This window comes from Stenella coeruleoalba (genome assembly GCF_951394435.1).
Source record: "Stenella coeruleoalba genome assembly, chromosome: 16".
Lineage (NCBI taxonomy): Eukaryota > Metazoa > Chordata > Mammalia > Artiodactyla > Delphinidae > Stenella > Stenella coeruleoalba.
This window is the reverse complement of record NC_137162.1, coordinates 17,673,851-17,690,918: the sequence shown is the minus strand read 5'-3', so window position 1 is coordinate 17,690,918 and position 17,068 is coordinate 17,673,851. Positions and strand designations below refer to the sequence as shown.

Below are 17,068 nucleotides of genomic sequence, written 5' to 3'. Positions count from 1 at the left end.
CCGGGAGGTTCGCCGCATCAAACTTCCCCCCTGGAAACAAGCCCCTCTGACTTGTAGCTTGGGGAGCCGGAGCCGCTTTCCAAAACGTGGAGGGGCAAAAAATGCTTTCGGTGATTCCCGAGAACCCGCATATTTTTTAAGCTTTTGGGGGCACTAACTGAAGGGCTTTTCCTTAGCGAATTTCTTAATCTTGAAGCCCGAACGGAAAATAAAAAGCGCACCCAGCCCAACTTCCGGAGGACCAAGATCGCGAAGAACAACCAGGAAGCGGCCTGGCTGGGAGCTACCCCGGCTTCTCCGCTCCGCTCTCTAGGGAGCTTCCCGCGTTCCTACACCGTCTTTTCCTGCCCCGCGTAGCCCCAGCCCTGACCTAGGCTCCGGCCCGGGCCGGCCACTCCGGAGCCGCCATGTCGTCCGACTTCGAAGGCTACGAGCAGGACTTCGCGGTGCTCACTGCAGAGATCACCAATAAGATTGCGAGGGTCCCCCGACTCCCGCCTGGTAAGAGCCCTGCCCAGGCTGGGCGGGGGTGGCCCGGAGAGCCAGGAGGCTTGGGCAGTGGGCGATGGAACGACACCTGAATAAATGTGTCTCTGGGGAGCGAGCCTGGAGGCAGGTGGTGTTGGGGCCTCCCAGAGGGATGCTTGAGGTTGGTTGAGGGTAAGGGGAGAATCTAAGCTGGGTTGTGGGGTGCAGTGTAAAGAGCCTTTGGCTTCTGAGCCATCTGGGCTCTAATCTGGACTCCGCTGCCTTGTGACTCGTATAACCTTGGGAACGTTTCTCTGAGTCTTAGTTTTGGCTGGGTTTTGTTTGTGAAATATAGAGATGTGAGAGTATCCAAAGAGAATCAGTGAACGTACCCAGATCATGAGTGTGCATCATACAGTAACGTTGTCTTGTTAGTAATGATGTTATTATTATAGGCAGCAAAGCAGTGTTAAGAGCCATAGTACCCGGATTCAAATCCCTGCTCTGCCACTTAGAAGTTGTTGTATTTAGGCAAGTTTCTTAATCTCTCTCAACTTTCCTTCTTGGTAAAATGGAGAGAATTGTGCGTCTCTCATAGGGTTTTTGTGAAGATTAAATGACAACATATGTAAAGCCCTTTCTTGGTGTTAGCTGCTGTAATCATTAGTATCTTTCATACCCCCATCCCCATTTATTATTTTTCATCCTTCCTGGGGATCCATAACCCAGTGTTGTGTAAAACTTGGTACAGGATAATTTTTCTCACTTTTAAAATTCCACCATTTTCATCCAGAAGAGTTTTGTTTTTGTGTTCTAGCACAACTCATTTTCGATACTGGGCTGTCAGTTATGTGAAGGTGGGAGCTGTGTTTGATTTCCTTGGCATTTACTTAGAACGGGCTCAGGAAAATGTTTTAAGTGAATGAACAGATACATAAATATGATGTCTTGTGACTTTTGTCTGTAGGACATTGTTTTAGGATTTATTTTTCTCTCAATACAGATTTAATTTGAGTATTTACTTGCAGAAAAGATTGTGGCTTTGGTGCTCAGTTTTGTTAGTGAAATTGAACCATCTACCTTCGCTCTATGGTGTAAAGTATAGGAAAAGGAGTGCTCATTGATCTGTGAACTGGTGGGCAACTTCCTTGCCCCACCTTGTTAGTCAATCCTTGATGCCAGCAGCAATTTCTCCTGGACTGAAGTTGTCATTCCTCTTTCCCTTTCCCTACCTTCCCCCAAACTTTTGTGTTTGTAAATAATTTTCTTCCTTTCTTTGTTTTTCTTTTTTTTAATATATAAATTTATTTATTTAGTTAGTTAGTTATGGTTCCGTTGGGTCTTCGTTGCTGCACGCGGGCTTTCTCTAGTTGCGGTGAGCGGGGGCTGCTCTTCATCGCGGTACGCTGGCTTCTCATTGCGGAGCACTGGCTCTAGGCACGTGAGCTTCAGTAGTTGTGGCACGTGGGCTCAGTAGCTGTGGTGCACGGGCTTAGTTGCTCCACAGCATGTGGGATCTTCCCGGACCAGGGATCGAACCCATGTCCCCTGCATTGGCAGGCAGATTCTTAACCACTGCGCCACCAGGGAAGTCCCCTCTTTGTTTTTCTTACCCCCACCTATTTTCTATTAATAGGGACATTTGCTTCAAGCCAGGTTCTCTGAATTTACACCCCACTCATCTCCTGAAGTCCCAGTTAGTTCTGGAGGAGGTGGAGGATGGTGTCTTAAAGAGGTGTACGAGTCCAAGTGAGGGAACAAGGGGAGAGAACCAAGGTAGCATATGCCACCAGGCTTTGCTGCCTTGGAGATTTTTGTGGCGAATTGGCTGATGGCCTCATCACTTCATGATACATCACCTCGCCTCAACTCTTCATTTCTGCTTTCCTCCACTGCCCAATATCATCTTGATTTTTGTTGTCATTGTTGTTGGAGACTACTTCCTTTGACTTCAGTCCCAGAGCCTCAGAATATCAGGATTTGTGGTTTCCGTGGGATTTTTGCTCATTTTTAATTGTGATAGTTTTAGCTGAGGAAACATTTTTTTGTTTGGGCTAATAGGTTTTGTACTGGGAAGCTATTCTATAAAGTAACAAAATCATTCCTGGGTGCAAAGTTGTAACAGCCAATTCCAAGAAAACAGATTTGTTACAATCGATTTTTTTTCTTACCTTTATATTTTAATGTAACCATTCTTACCACATAGAAGGAAACCTTTGAATTAAGTACCTTAAAAATAAAAGTCTTGACTCTCTGTAGGTACAGTATAATGTAATGCCCAAACACAGCAGCTACATGAGAATTGAGAGGAGACTGTATAACTGGCACTGGAAAAATGCTTACTGACTTGAATAATTAAATGCTAGTAATTCTTGAAAATGCTGTGGTTTCCCTCTTAATAATTACTTGTACTTGCTCATTTTATAATGTTTCTAGTTGATAAATAGAGAAAGATGAAAAATATATCTGTGTAGTTACGAATTTCAGATGTATATCTGTGGACTAACAAATTAATATGTACAACCATGGCGAAAACCAGTATGAATAAAAGTAATTATAATCTCTTCCTGGCATCTTTGGTAGTTGACCCAGAATTTACCTGAGTTAAGAAGGTTAGAAATTGGAGCAAAATTTTCAGCCAAAGCAGTTTGTTCCCCCAAATATTAACTTACTGAAATGGAAGTGGAGTAGGTAGGATTAATTGCAACTAAGTGTGTGCAGTATACAATGTGCTACCTCTGCTGTGCATGTACAGTGTATTAAAGTGTTACTTCCAAAGAGAACAGAAAAGATTGAAATTTTAAAACTTTATTTTAGAAAAGAAATTCGATTATTCTGTGATACATTTTAAACAATAAAAAAAACTTTCCTGTTAGACTAAAGTGTTTGAATTTTATGTAGTTTTAGTAATTGGACTAATGAGATAGATCAGTCCCTTCTTAAGTAATATTCTTATGGCACTGTATTCAAACTTTGATTTTAATGATTAGTATTCTGTGGTAAAGTCAGGACAATGGATGAGTGGAAACCATTGCTAATACTAATTGTGACACTCCTTTTCCTCTGATGATGAATCCTAAGTGGGGGGATACTTCGTAGGGGCAGAGGTTCTGTTACTCAGGCAGGCTTCCTGAAGGATCTTAAACAAAATGTTCCTTTGCAATTAGTTGCTTACCTCACCATGAACAGAGAGATAAATGGTCTGTTGTGAAGCCTATCATTTTGTAGATATAGTCAGAAATACCAAGAAAGGCATTATGGCAAATTGATTACAGTTCACACATGGCATCAGATCTGTTTAGAATCCCAGCGCTGCTTTACTAGATGTGCAGTCTTGAGCAAGTTGCCTAGCCTCTCTAAGCCTGTCTCCTCTACCTGGGAAATCGGGGGTAGGGGATAATAGTTTCAACCTTACAGTGTTGTAAAAATCAAATGAAACAAAGCATATAACACCCTATCACACTTTTTTTTCTCCCCAGAGAAAGTACATGATAAATTAGCCACTAGTGATACTGCTGCTGGTGAAGACAACAGCTGTAGGGTTAGTCAGGACCCAGCTTCTCAGACTTTGTGATGTTAGTTGAACTCTTCAAGGAACCTTGGACCTCAATTTTGCTTCCTTTCTGTGCTAGAGTTGGGTGAATCTCTCTTGATGAACACCTTCATTTGCGGGGAGATGAGTGATAAGGGACTTGGGGATGTGCACGTGGAATGGGGCTTTGAATTCAGGATATCAAAGAGAGAGTCAGGGAGAGAACTGGAAGTGGTGGGGCAAGACAGGTGTCCTTTCTGGAAGGAAATGCTTCAGTCTAACTGATTGGTTATGCCAAGCCCTGAAGGCTTTTGGACACCATCTAGACATGGCCATGTATGGAAGAAGCCATAGCATTGTTCCATGATTCTCTCTTGCCTTTGCAGAGTGGTTGTAATCAGAGGATTCAGAAAAATCTGCTTTTATTTATGAACACTGTGGTTTGCTTAAAACGTATGTGGCTCTGGAGCTGTAATGTTGATGTGTAGCTACTGAGTGCTTGAAATGCGGCTGTTGCCACATAGTGAAATGATAGTGTTTTGGATATATTGAGTTAAATATTATTAAAACTAAAAAAATGTATATATTAAAATGAATTTCTCTTGTTCCTTTTTACTTTTTAAAATGTGGCTACTAGAAAATTTTAAATTACGTTATGTGACTCGCATGCATTACATTTCTATTGTTCTATAAAATTAGAGTTGAAGAGATGGTTCCAGACCTAATTCAGGAACTCAGGTACAGAGTGAGCTGAAGTAGAGTGGGTAGGACTTGAGTTAGGCATATACACACACGCACACATACCCACACTCAACCTAAGTAATAACTTCATTGATTAAAAAAAAAAACTTTTAATTTTAGAACAGGTTTAGATTTACAGGAAAATCACAAAGATAATACAGAGACTCCTTATATACTCCATGCCCAGTTTCCTCTATTGTTAACATCTTACATTAATATGATACATTTGTTGCAGCCAGTGAACCCATATTGATACTTATTATTAACTGAAGTCCATACTTTATTCAGATTTCCTTAGTTTTTTACCAAATGTCCTTTTACTATTCTAGGACCCAATTCAGGGTATTACGGAACATTTAGTAGTCATGGCTCCTCAGGTTCCTCTTAGTTGTGACAGTTTCACAGCCCTTTCCTTATTTTTGATGACTTTACAGTTTAGAGGAGTACTGATCAGATATTTTATAGAATGTTCCTCAGTTGGAATTGGCCTGATGTTTTTCTCATCATCAGACTCGGGTTATAGGTTTTTGAGAGGAGGACCACGGAGGTCAAGCACCATTTTCATCACATCACATCACATCAGGAGTACACACTGTAAGGTAACTTAGCACTCCTGATGTTAACTTTGATCACCTGGCTGAGGTATTATTTGTCAGGTTTCTCCACTATAAAGTTACTCTTTTCCTCCTTTCCATACTGTTTGGAAGGAAACCATAGGCACAGCTGACACTTAAGGAGTAGGGAGTCGTGCTCCACCTCCTTGAAGGCTGAGTATTTAGGTAAATTATTTGGAATTCTTCTATACAGGAAAGATTTGTCTATTCTCCTCCACTTATTAATTCAGTCATTTATATCCATGGGCTCGTTTATTAAATACTTCATGTTATATTCTAATACCACTTTATTTTGTTGCTCACATTATGCCAGCTTTGACCATTGGAAGCCCTTCCAGCTGGCTTTTGTGTCCTTTTGCTATACTCCCATCATTGTGGGGCTTTTTTCCCCCTTTTTAACACTTTCATACTTTCTGATATTATGAGGTACTGTAGGATCATCTTGTATTTTTCCTACACCAGTCCTAGAATCACCAGTCATTTCTCCACGGAATCCCCAACTCTAGTCCTTTATCACAAGGATCATTCTAGAATGGCTTTGTTTTAACATTATTTTATTCATAAAGGGAAACTTGCCATTCTAAGTGGGAAGATTTGCCCCAGTCCTCACTGATACAATTTTTCTTTTTCTGTTTCTCTGTGAATAACAAATGTGTTGCTGAATGCTAAGACTGATTCATTCAGTAAACACTTAGTGAGCACCTACTGTGTACAGCTGTCTATGCTAAATACAAAATTATGACAAACATGTGTCAAGAGTGGTCCCTGCCTTCAAGGAGCTGGAAATGAGGCTGAAGGGAAAACTACAGGAACCAATTTCTAATGATCATCAGGGATGCTAGGGCAGAGGACACAGGTCTAGGAATTCAGAGGAGATAAGATCATGTTCCAGGAGGTCACCTGGAAGGATGGCGGGATTTAGCCGACAAAAACAGGGAAAGAGTGTAAGAGTTGCAAGCAATGGGTTTCTGTTGTTTCGGAAGGCCCCGAATCCCCCATTCTATCTTATGAGAGCAGCGCCTCAATTTTCCGTTGAGGAACTCCCTAAACCCAGTCTTGGTGGAACTGACAGGCTGCCATGCCCTGTCCAGGTCAAGAGGTGAACACTTTACCCAAGCGAGGACATTCAGTGAATTTTTGCCAGGAATTGGAATTTTAACTCTCCTTCTGCAGAGACTGTCGGTGACTTCCTGCTCCCTTGGTTTCCTGAGCCACCCTGGGTACTGTCTTCCCTGAGCTTGGGAACTCATCTTTTCCATTGATTCTGTGATCCACCCTGAATTACTCTAATAAATTCCCTTTTTGGCTTAGGTTAGCCAGAATCAGATCTGTTCTATTCAACCAAAGAACCTAAATGGTAGCTTGAACAACGGCTTAGAGTTGTGGGGAGGGGGGTAGATGTGCTTGGGTAGTAAAGGATAGTCTGTCTGGTTAGTATGCAGAGCACATACGAGAGAGCTAGTAGTTGGAAATAAAGTTGGAAAGGTCTCTTGGGTCTGGAATGTGGAGGGCCTTGACTGTTAGGCTCAAGTGATCCAATAAGAGCCACATTTTAGAAAGATTAAGTGGGGGAAGGGGTCAGGCAGGGAAAAAGGGAAACCAGGGTGGTTGGTAGCATAGCTTCTTTTATAAAGTCTTGCACTGACTACACTATTTATTCAGTTTACCATCAGTTTTCGAGAACTGATTATGTGCCAGGCTCAGTGCTAAATTTTAGGACTAAGACATGGTTCCTGTCTTCCCAGGGCCTCCAAGGTAGAAGATAAATCAGACCTGTAAGTGAGAGATAAATCATGAGGATTAGGTAAGGGTTCTAGAGATTTTCTGCAAGAATGAGTAGTTAATTCTTCTGTTGGGTTAGAAAAAGCTTCAAAGAGGTAGTGATTTCTGAAGAGAGTTTTGAATAGCAGTTTGCCAGGTGGTCACAGTGGAGATGGGCAGAAGCATAGGGATTAAAGATCTGGAGTCCTGGAAATATATCAGGGTTAGAGGTAAAGGTTTGGTCCAGGATAGGCTTGTCTTGTTTCATATTCTGCACTATTTCAAAAATACAGTGTGGTTCTACTATAATTTGTGGAGATGTTAGATGGATTGACATGTACCAGAAGCATATAAATTTGGGGTCGTATACTAAATTTTTAATCTGGCCGTATGTAGGCTTAACTTTCTCAAAGAGGGAAAATCAAGCTGAATTTTAATTCTAAATGTGCACTTTTCTTAGGGAGAAATTCTTAGAGTACACACAGAACACTTTCTGTGATAGCTACCCCCTAGTTTGGAGGGGGGTGCTGATCAAAGGGAAGGAGTTGAGGTTATCAGAACCTAGTTATTATTCTAGTAAAATAATAACTTCTATTAAAGATTCCCCACTTGGTATTAACTATCCTTCTGAAAAGTTAGTCAGCTGCTAGGTATTGTACCCATTCAAGGTTCCTGACTTTTCTAGTCTGTTGTATTAGTCATTGGGTTTCAAGTCACAGAAAGCCAACTTAAATAAAGAAAAAGAAATGTGTTGTTTCAAAAAACCAAACCATGATAAAGTCAAGTAAAACCTGTTCCAGAGTTATCTGGAACAAGAAGCTAACTAACAAAATCTATTTCATCTTTATCTGTCTTTCTATGTATCTATCTATCTATCAGCTTTGCTTCTTTGTAAATGTAGGCTTTCATTCTCAACCACTGGAAATTGGCTTGCTCCTTGTAGCTAGAGCAGTGGATGCCAACAGCTTCTAGACTCACACTGTCATAACTCTACCAAGAGAGAGGAAAAGACTTTCCTGTTACTACAGGACTTTGATTAGTCTGATTGGATCCTATACGCATCCCACCCTCACCCCCCAGACCAATGTAGCCAGAGGGATTGAGCTACTAGTATTAGTCCAGCTGGAAAGAGAAGGCCATCCTTTGGCAAGTCACTGTGACCAGAGAGGCAGGGTCATAGAAGGACATAGTATCTCCCATTGACCTACTTGGTGAAGAGGAGAGCCTTGAAAGAGTGAGGCTTATTGCCTGAGAAGAGAAGGGTGTTAGGTAGACAAAAATATAAATGGTCAATAAATTAGGTTAGCACAAAACTCAGGTGCCATTTCTAAATAAATGGGCTGATTGATTTGGAATGGGAGTAGGGAAAATTTTTCTGAAAGTATCTGCTAGAACATGTCTCTCCCAGAATGAGGAATTATAGTTGAGTTATAACTTGATTGTGGTTGAGTTTGAAAAAAATCACATACAGACACTTAGCACTTCACAAATTAAAAGTAAATTCTCTTGCATCAGCTTATTTGAGCTAAAAAGAATCCAGTAGATGCTTTAAATTTCCATTTTAGACAGTTTAGACTGAGTCTCAGTAGAAACTCTTTCTTACCCAGGATCCCATAACCATGAGGTAATGGCTTTGGGGTTAGAATCAGTACTTCTGACTTCAAATATTTCTTCCATTACACTCAACTCTTAATGAAAGCATAATTTTTTTTAAAGGATTGTAAGAACTTGTCCAGTTTGAAGAATTGTTGTTATATGTGACTTTTAAATTGTATTCATAAATCCACTATTCCCAATTTATTAAAGTCATGACTTTGCGGACTCCTCATGCCACCACTAAATCTGCTGTTGTTGACACAGTTTCTTCTAAAGGCCAAAATAATTTTTGGTTTCTCTTAAAAATGTTATGGCGTCTCTTAATTCAGTGCTCCATAGGATTATGTATTTCCAGATAGCCTAGAATCAGTGGCTTATAGTAGTTCCTAACCCACTAAAGAATGATATGGCCGTTTGACTGATAATGGTAATTCTCTACTCTGACCAGAAAGGAAAAAAGGTACATAAAAATAGAAGTTTTTAAATATTAAATTTATCTGTATCCTTAGCAATTCCTTGATGTTATTATTTGTTTCAGATGAGAAGAAGCAGGTGGTTGCAAATGTGGAGAAACAGCTCGAAGAAGCAAAAGAACTGGTATGTGTAGACTTGGTAACATATTTAAAACACACCCAGAGCCGTTTAATCTGATGCCTTCCTCTAAGTCTCTTTTATTCATTGTAGAAATGTGAAACATTACTGATTAGCAGTTCATGATTCAGAATTCATCAGTTTTTAGATGGAAGAGAATTTAATCACTTCTTGGGATTTTATTCTTCTTAGTAAAGGTGATTCATTAAATGTCCATCTCGAAGTTTTATTCCTTCATAATACTTTTCGTAATGGTTATAACTAGCTAACACTTGTTAAAGGCATCCTGGGTACTAGACACTGGGTTAAGCGTATTACTTGCTTTTTAATTTTAATTTTCACCAAAAGACTGTGAGATAGGTACTATTTGTACCTATTTGTAAAAATTGTTAAGGATCGAGATTTTCCCCTGCTTGCTCACCAATAAGTGAGCCTGCCACAATCTCATGGATGCTGACAGAAGACATGAGATTCCTAGGTCAGAGACCAAAGGCTTTTATTAGTCACAGCAAAAGCAGCCACCGAAGTTGCAGCAGGCTTGCGTCAGTTCCCTGAGGCCCAGTTCCCACAGGGCTGATGCATGTTTGCCTAGAAGAGTGCCTGCACATACAGCAGATTATCTTATGGGAGAGGAGCGTGGAGCCTGGGGAACGTACTGCTTTACAACAGCCTGTAAGTAAGCCTGCTCTTTGCCCCGAGGGACACATTGTTTCTTACCCCAACATTGTTCCCTGCCTGGGAATCAGTGGTCAGGACCTTGCATTCTTGGCATGCCCAGGAAGGCATGCAGAAGCGTGAGAGACCCGCAGAGTGTCATTACCCCCATTTTGTAGATGGGGAAACTGAGGCTTAGGAAGATCGGGTAACTTATCTGAAGTCCCACACCCAGTAAGTGGTGAAGTAAGGATTTGTACTTAGGCATGCTAAACCCAGAGCTCTAGCTAGCTTCTCAAATCAAGGAGCAAAAAGTATTAAAATATATTGTGTCCTAATTTTTGGTTTCAAAGCCAGGTATTGCAAGTATGATTCAATTTGTTACTGCATTGTGGTCCTAAATGAGCGTGTTGCTTTTCTAAATACTGAAGGGTACTACTTGGTGTTCTAACTGATAAACTTACAACAGTTTCCCAAAGCGTGTTTCTGTTAACTGGTGTTGCCTGTTCAAACAAGTTCGGGAAACTGTAGCTTAAACAGAATTCTCCAATTCTGGGTCTTTTTTTGGTTATTATTTTTCTATAGAACCTTCTTAGACCCTAAAGTAGGCTACGAGGCACGACAGGTCTCTAGGAAGGGACCCTAAGGGGCAGCACTTCCCAGGCTTATTTGCCTGAGTAACATTTGTTAACGGGACCATACACCCGGGGCTGCTGCTTTGCAGGGTCTGAGGAATAGGCGGCAGTAGCCTCCCATCACACCGCAGACCTTTCCTTCGTGTCTGTGAATGCAAAGGAGGCGAGTTGCAGAGCTGATGCTCCATCTTGCCTGTCTCTGCTTCTTTTCTAGCTGTCGGAACGCCTACGCTCTCCTCACCCTGTAAGATCTACTTCTCATCTCACTATCTCTGTAGGGGCAGCTTTGTTCTAACTCCTCAGCTTCTCATGTTTGCCTCTCTTTTGGAAGTTTTCTTTTTTTTTTTTTTATCCCCAATACTTTTCTGTTTCCTTTCTCTCCTTTTTATAGTCAGCTGTTTCTCTCATGCTTCCTGGCCTTCACGTGAAAAGACTGGCCTTTTATATACCATAGCTGCCAACCAGGACGCTTCTTCCTTCAGGTTGGCAGGCTTTACCATAAGTGATACAACAGATCAATTCTTTGGATGTTGAGTTAACTTCTTATCTTGTTGAGTTCTCAGTAGCGGGTGTTTTTGTTTTTGTTTGTTTTGTTTGCCATGAAAACCTGTGTTTTGGTTCATTGGTTTGCCTTCTTTTGGAGACGTTGATTTACTTGATGATGTTAGAAAGCTGGTTTCCTGATAAGCAAGATGTCACTGTACCAAGAAAAACTGAGTTATACCCCCATGGAGCTTACATGGTCATCTCCGTTTGTTACTAACGTAGAGTTTTGTCTTAGATATGTTTCTGTTTGTTTAAAATGATCAGGCAGCTGATTTACTTAATTCTGAGGACATCCTTATTAAGGATACTGATCATTATATACTGTCCTTTTGATGAGGATGCTGGGAGAAGAACTTCATTATGATTTTACTTATTAGGAGGAGTTGTATTTCTGCTGAACAGTTTGCATTAATCTCTTGGACACTGCATGTCTCATAATTACCCCTTGACATTGGTCACATGAATGTTGTGACAACGTGAAACTAGTGCATATTAGCCTTATTTCTGGTTTCATTTAAAGTGCTTGTTGTGTGTTTCCTTTTTTTCTTTCTTACCTACTTTTGGTTAGTTTTAAGTGTCCTTGTAAAACGCCTGAAACAAAAATGCAGTTAACGCTCGGATTTTCTCTTACATGTACTTTGCAGTCATTTGTCTGGATGATCCTGCTCAACCTTATTAGAACTAAGTACATAATGACGATCTCAGAGAAGTGCTCTAAGTAATTGCCTTGCTGAGTAACTAACTTATTGGTGCTTCACATTTACTTTGAGACATGTCAATAATTTAAATGGTTACTGCGTAAATCAAGGGTAATTAAAACAATCTTTTTTTTTTAATAAAAATTAAGGCCTGTGAATTGAAACATGGTGTTTTGGTTTATCTGAGTTCTACTGTTGTTACTCAGACTCTGACACTGGACAAGTAAGAGTTTTATTAGTGCCAAGTGTATAGTGTTCATGGAAATAATTTATTAGGATTATTTGCTTTAAAAGGCAAAATATCTGACAACATTTTCGGTTGTGAGTTTATTAGACATGGCCTGAGCCAATTTGTAGTTGTTGGTTTTTATTTTTTAATGCCAAGTATAAACTACAGCTGATACCTTGTATCATGCTTGCTGTATTTCTTCTTCATCATCAGTAATCATCACTCCTATTATTCTCATTAATCTAGTGTTTACCAAGTAAGACACTGTCTTAAGCACGTTATAGGAATTACCCTGTTTAATCTTCATAACTGCCCTACAAAAGACGTACTGTTTTTAGAAATGGAAAGAGTAAGACCCAGAGAAGTTAAGAAGCCTGTCCAAGGTTGCATGACTAGTAAGCAGTGTAGCCTATGATGTGAACTGTGAACGCAGGCGTCTGACTTGAAAGCCTGTGTTCTTAACCATCATACTATTTCTGTATTGCCTCCCGTTAAATGCTCATGTGTTGTATGCAAAGTGTTACATCACGACAGGTTGTTATAAAGTGCCCTGCTCTGATTTCAGTGAGCTGTGTAATTTTACGTTACTGTATCCATTTAACTCCATATCAACATGATTAAAAAGTATGAGGCTGGAGTTCAAGATCCCATATTGGTTGCCATGGGCTTTTCCTAATCAGAAAAGACTTTCCAGGAGAATTTTCACCAAATGACTAAGACTGGACTGACATTTCATAGAATAATTGTAGAAATAACGGTTTGGTTTATCTTGGCATAGTTCTGGTGGTTTGGGGTCAGAAGACCAGACCCGGTTGGGTGGAATGATAGGATGCTCCACGGATAGTCAGATCATTATCATTGAGGATGTTTGGCTTAATGCACATAGTTTTAAAAAATGCTTGACAGAGTAAACACTTTGGCACTCTATATGTCCCTTGGCAAGCACTCAGTACCTATTTGTTGACCTTAACAAACATGGAGCACAAAAATAGTCCCAGTGTTCAATTGACCACAGGTAGTTAGCTCCCTGGGTCTAGTTCCTCAAGTTGTAAACTGAGGAATTGGAATTAAATCCTTTCAGCTCGAAATGTCTAGTCACGTGAAGAGTAAGCATATGGTTTAAGTCATGTTTTTCTCTCACCCTTCCAGTTGGAACAGATGGATTTGGAAGTCCGAGAGATACCTCCCCAAAGTCGAGGGATGTACAGCAACAGGATGAGAAGCTACAAGCAAGAAATGGGAAAACTTGAGACAGATTTTGTGAGTCAGATTGCACCCTTTGTTGTACTTACTGGTCTTCACACTGGTTTTCATGTCGTTTTTATTGTTGCCCCCACACGCCTCAGTCAGCATGAAGTGCACCGTCTTTGGGAGCTTGTGCCAAAGACTTGGGGATCTAAAAATGCTTGTAGAGCTGGCTAATGATGGACTTGAAGGTATGTTGGATTCCTGACTCACAAAATAGATCCAAATCATGTGGTTTTTTGAGTTTAGATAGTATTTATTGGTATTTAGCATTTATTAGGATTTTGAAATCCAATTTTGGGCCTTTTCAGAGTTTGCGGTCTTTAAACTGCAGTGTTCATGGATGGACTTCAGGGGCTCGTGAATGTCCTGAAATTATATCAGTATTTTTAGATGTGTGTTTCTATGTGTAATTTTTTCTGGGATAGGCTTCATAGCCTTTATTATTAGAGTCTTAAAAAGATACATTTAGGGCTTCCCTGGTGGCACAGTGGTTGAGAGTCCACCTGCCGATGCAGGGGTCATGGGTTCGTGCCCCGTTCCGGGAAGATCCCACATGCCGCGGAGCAGCTGGGCCCGTGAGCCATGGCCGCTGAGCCTGCGCGTCCGGAGCCTGTGCTCCGCAACGGGAGAGGTCACAACAGTGAGAGGCCCGCGTACCGCCAAAAAAAAAAAAGAATTACATTCCTGAAGAATAGAGTCCTTTAGGTATCATGTGTTTGGATAAGCATTTCTCAGATATATTTTCTATTATAAAGAAAAATGGAAACAGCAGCTAGGAGCTAAACATTAGTCTCCAGGTTTTCATTAAAAAATTCATGTGTTCATCTATTTGCTGCCGCAGCTGTCTTCTGCTGTGTCAGGAAACGTCCTTCACCACCATCACCACCACCTTCTGTTGTACGGGACTCACAGTTTATAAAGTGCTTTAACACGCATTATTCATTTCACTGTAGGAAGGGTAGACAGAGCAGATGCGGATTACTATCCCCATTTTACATGTGAGAGAACCAAGAGGTCCAGCTTCATTATGGATTTCATTCAACTAGTCCTTCTTGAGCCCTGTAATGTATCAGGCAGTGTCCTAGGTGCTGGAAAAGAGCCGTGACTAAGAGAGAGAAAGTTCTTGCTCTCGTGGAATTTATATTCTAATGGGGAAGACAAGAAACAAGTGAATACATCTATCGTAATTTCAGGTAGTGATAAATGCTATAAAGAAGATGAGTAAATGGACAGACAGTGACCAGCAGGGCGGTGTGGCTGTTTGCTAGGGTGTTTGTTCTCTGTGCCCAAGTGGGAGAGAGGGGTGCCTGTGGTTACAGAAGGGGGGGCAGAGGAAAGACCTCTAAGGGCATTGCAGGCATGGTGAAGACCTTGGCCTCTACTCTCGCTTGATGAGAAGCAATTGTAGGGTGTTGAGCAGTGAGTGGTCCTTTGCTTCTTGTTTCACAGCTTTGTCCACTTTACCTTACCTTATCACGTGAGGCATTCGAATAGAATGTGGGAAGTATTTATGTAATTCTCTTTTGATTCTTATTGTCTTTTTATATATAATTCTGTTGTCTTTTAATGGAATGAAGAATATCTTCTTAAAGACATTTGATAATTTCTTATAATCATATACCATACCTCAAAGTATTGAATCCCAGGAAAAAATAGTAGAGATTGGTCCTTCAATCTTCAATTGGTCCTTCAATTGCAATGTTTATTGCAAATGAAGAAGTTCTCTTATTCCCTTTGTAATATTAAGACTTTGGGGGAACATCTATGCCAATGGGGAAAGGTAGAGGACAACTCAGTACTTTTTTCTTCAACCCCATTGTCTGCTTGCTTTCTTTTCTTGGCCCCTCTTCCTCCTCCTCTGCCTGTCCCTCAGATGCCTGGTTTCTTCGGACTTCTTCTCCACTTACCCCACTGTCCTACTCCTCATGTTATCATCCGCTCCTGCGGCTTCAATACCACAGCTATAATTCTCTTGCATTTCTCACTCAGAACTCCCTACAGCTCTAAATTCATATTTCTTACTGCTTACTGGGCACTGCTACCCCAGAGTCCTTTAAACACAAACACTTAAACTTGACAAGTACTAGTCACTTCAGAGTGATGTTTTAATTTTTCCCTCTTCATCCTCTTGTGCATCCAGTTGGTCACTGAGAGTTAACAATCCTGTCACTTAAATAGCTCCTGCTTTCATCTGCACTACTCGAAGCCTTCATGTTTCTCAGTCTGGATGATTGTAGTAGCCTTGCCTCCTTCCATTCTTCTCCCAACCTAAACCACCCTCCACTCCACTCTGGAAATGCCTTTCTAGCACACTGATCTGAATATGTCACACTGTTCCACAAAATCCTAGAGTTCTATTGCCTGCTGAATTGTTAAAAGCCTAGAATTTGTTGGTTTCCTTTGGAGTAGTGCATCTCAATCTTTTTGTCATTGGCACTCCACTAAGGAACTTTTTTAGAGTTTTTTTTTCCTAATTGCTCCTCTCTTCCCCAGGAAATTTTAGTACCATGAATATACTGTGTGTCTGTACATCTGTTCATGTTCTGTGGCCCTTTGGAGGGCCATGCATCTTTGTAATATTTAAGATTCTTCATCCTCCCAAGAACCAGTTCTTGCCTCTGGGCAAGTCACCTCTGTTGACAGTGCCTGTTTTAGAGAATGTTGGCCTTTATTTGGACAAGCAGATAATTTACTAACAGATCCTTTCAAGGCTTATTGTTAACTTTGTTAGGACGTGTCTAGAGTAGCCTGACTTTTGAGGTTTGTCTTTCTTGGATTCCATTTGAATGACTGGAACGTTCAGTGAATATTCCACCCTCTGTTTGGTCAGAATTGTATCTCCCTGCTTTGGGTGACCTCCAGAATCTCCATTCCACCCATGGCTCCCCAATAAATGTCCTCTGTTACACCTCTTACCTCTACATACGCAAGTCCATTTTCAGCCAAAGACTTAACAGGACCCCTTTATAGATTTCTGGAGCTCCTTCTCTCCATTACTCTGCTAAGTTTCATCCATCTCGGCAGTCCCCACCTCCAGTATCTACCTCCTAAGCTTAGAGACATGTTAGCCTCCATTTGGGCTCCACCCCCCGTGCTGGAATCTGATCAGTGCCTACGGCTGAGAGCCATGGTGATTGTAGGGTTCATTTCAAGTGTTCTCTCCTCACAGGATTTCAGTCCTACACTGCCTATTGTCCAGTTTTTTAAAACGATTGCTTCACACATTTTGTCCATTGTTATAGTTGTTTAGAGACAGAGGGTTGGTCTTGTATCAGTTACTTTGTCATTACTGGCGTGAAAGTTCAGTAGAGTTTAATGTTTATTAATCCTTAGTGGATAATTGTGTACATCTGAGAATGAAAAAAGAATAATAGTCTGCTCTTTACAATGACCTATCATAGAATTTAATCTGTAGCTGAATAAATACATACTTATAAGATTTTAAAATATGGGTTATAATTTGCAGTCATAGTTGTGGGAAGGTAAGGGAAATCAGCAGACACTGCTATGTTCCCTTTTACACTGTTGCTACCCCTGATGATTCTGTTCACTTGCCTAATTCCATTTTTCTTGATTTTTGGCCTCTTATAGCCTCATATTGTTCATTTTGGATTCTTACAGTCTCAGAGTAATAGGAATATTAGGTCCAGAGAAGTTCAAATCCAGTCACATTTTTGAGATGAGGAAATGGAGGAACAGGGGGACCAAATGTCTTACCTTAAAGTCACACTGCTGTTTAGAGCAAGGACCAGAAT

At 40.8% G+C, this 17,068-nt stretch overlaps 1 protein-coding gene across 8 annotated transcripts in view; it reads left to right on the top strand.

The window, feature by feature from the left end:
• Window positions 1–67: 67 nt before the first annotated feature.
• VTI1A (vesicle transport through interaction with t-SNAREs 1A) overlaps window positions 68–17,068 on the top strand; it is a 365,759-nt gene continuing 348,758 nt past the window's right edge. For 7 of the 8 annotated variants that reach the window (XR_013824306.1, XR_013824307.1, XM_079900316.1 and 4 more), the window contains exons 1-3: window positions 68–501; window positions 9,251–9,309; window positions 13,215–13,325. Coding sequence is in view for 6 of the 8 variants with exons in the window: in XM_079900316.1 (XP_079756442.1) it covers window positions 408–501; window positions 9,251–9,309; window positions 13,215–13,325 (264 nt within the window). In the remaining 2 variants the exon portion in view is untranslated. The remainder of the gene's footprint in view (window positions 502–9,250; window positions 9,310–13,214; window positions 13,326–17,068) is intronic. The other variant, XM_079900312.1, reaches the window with a different exon arrangement.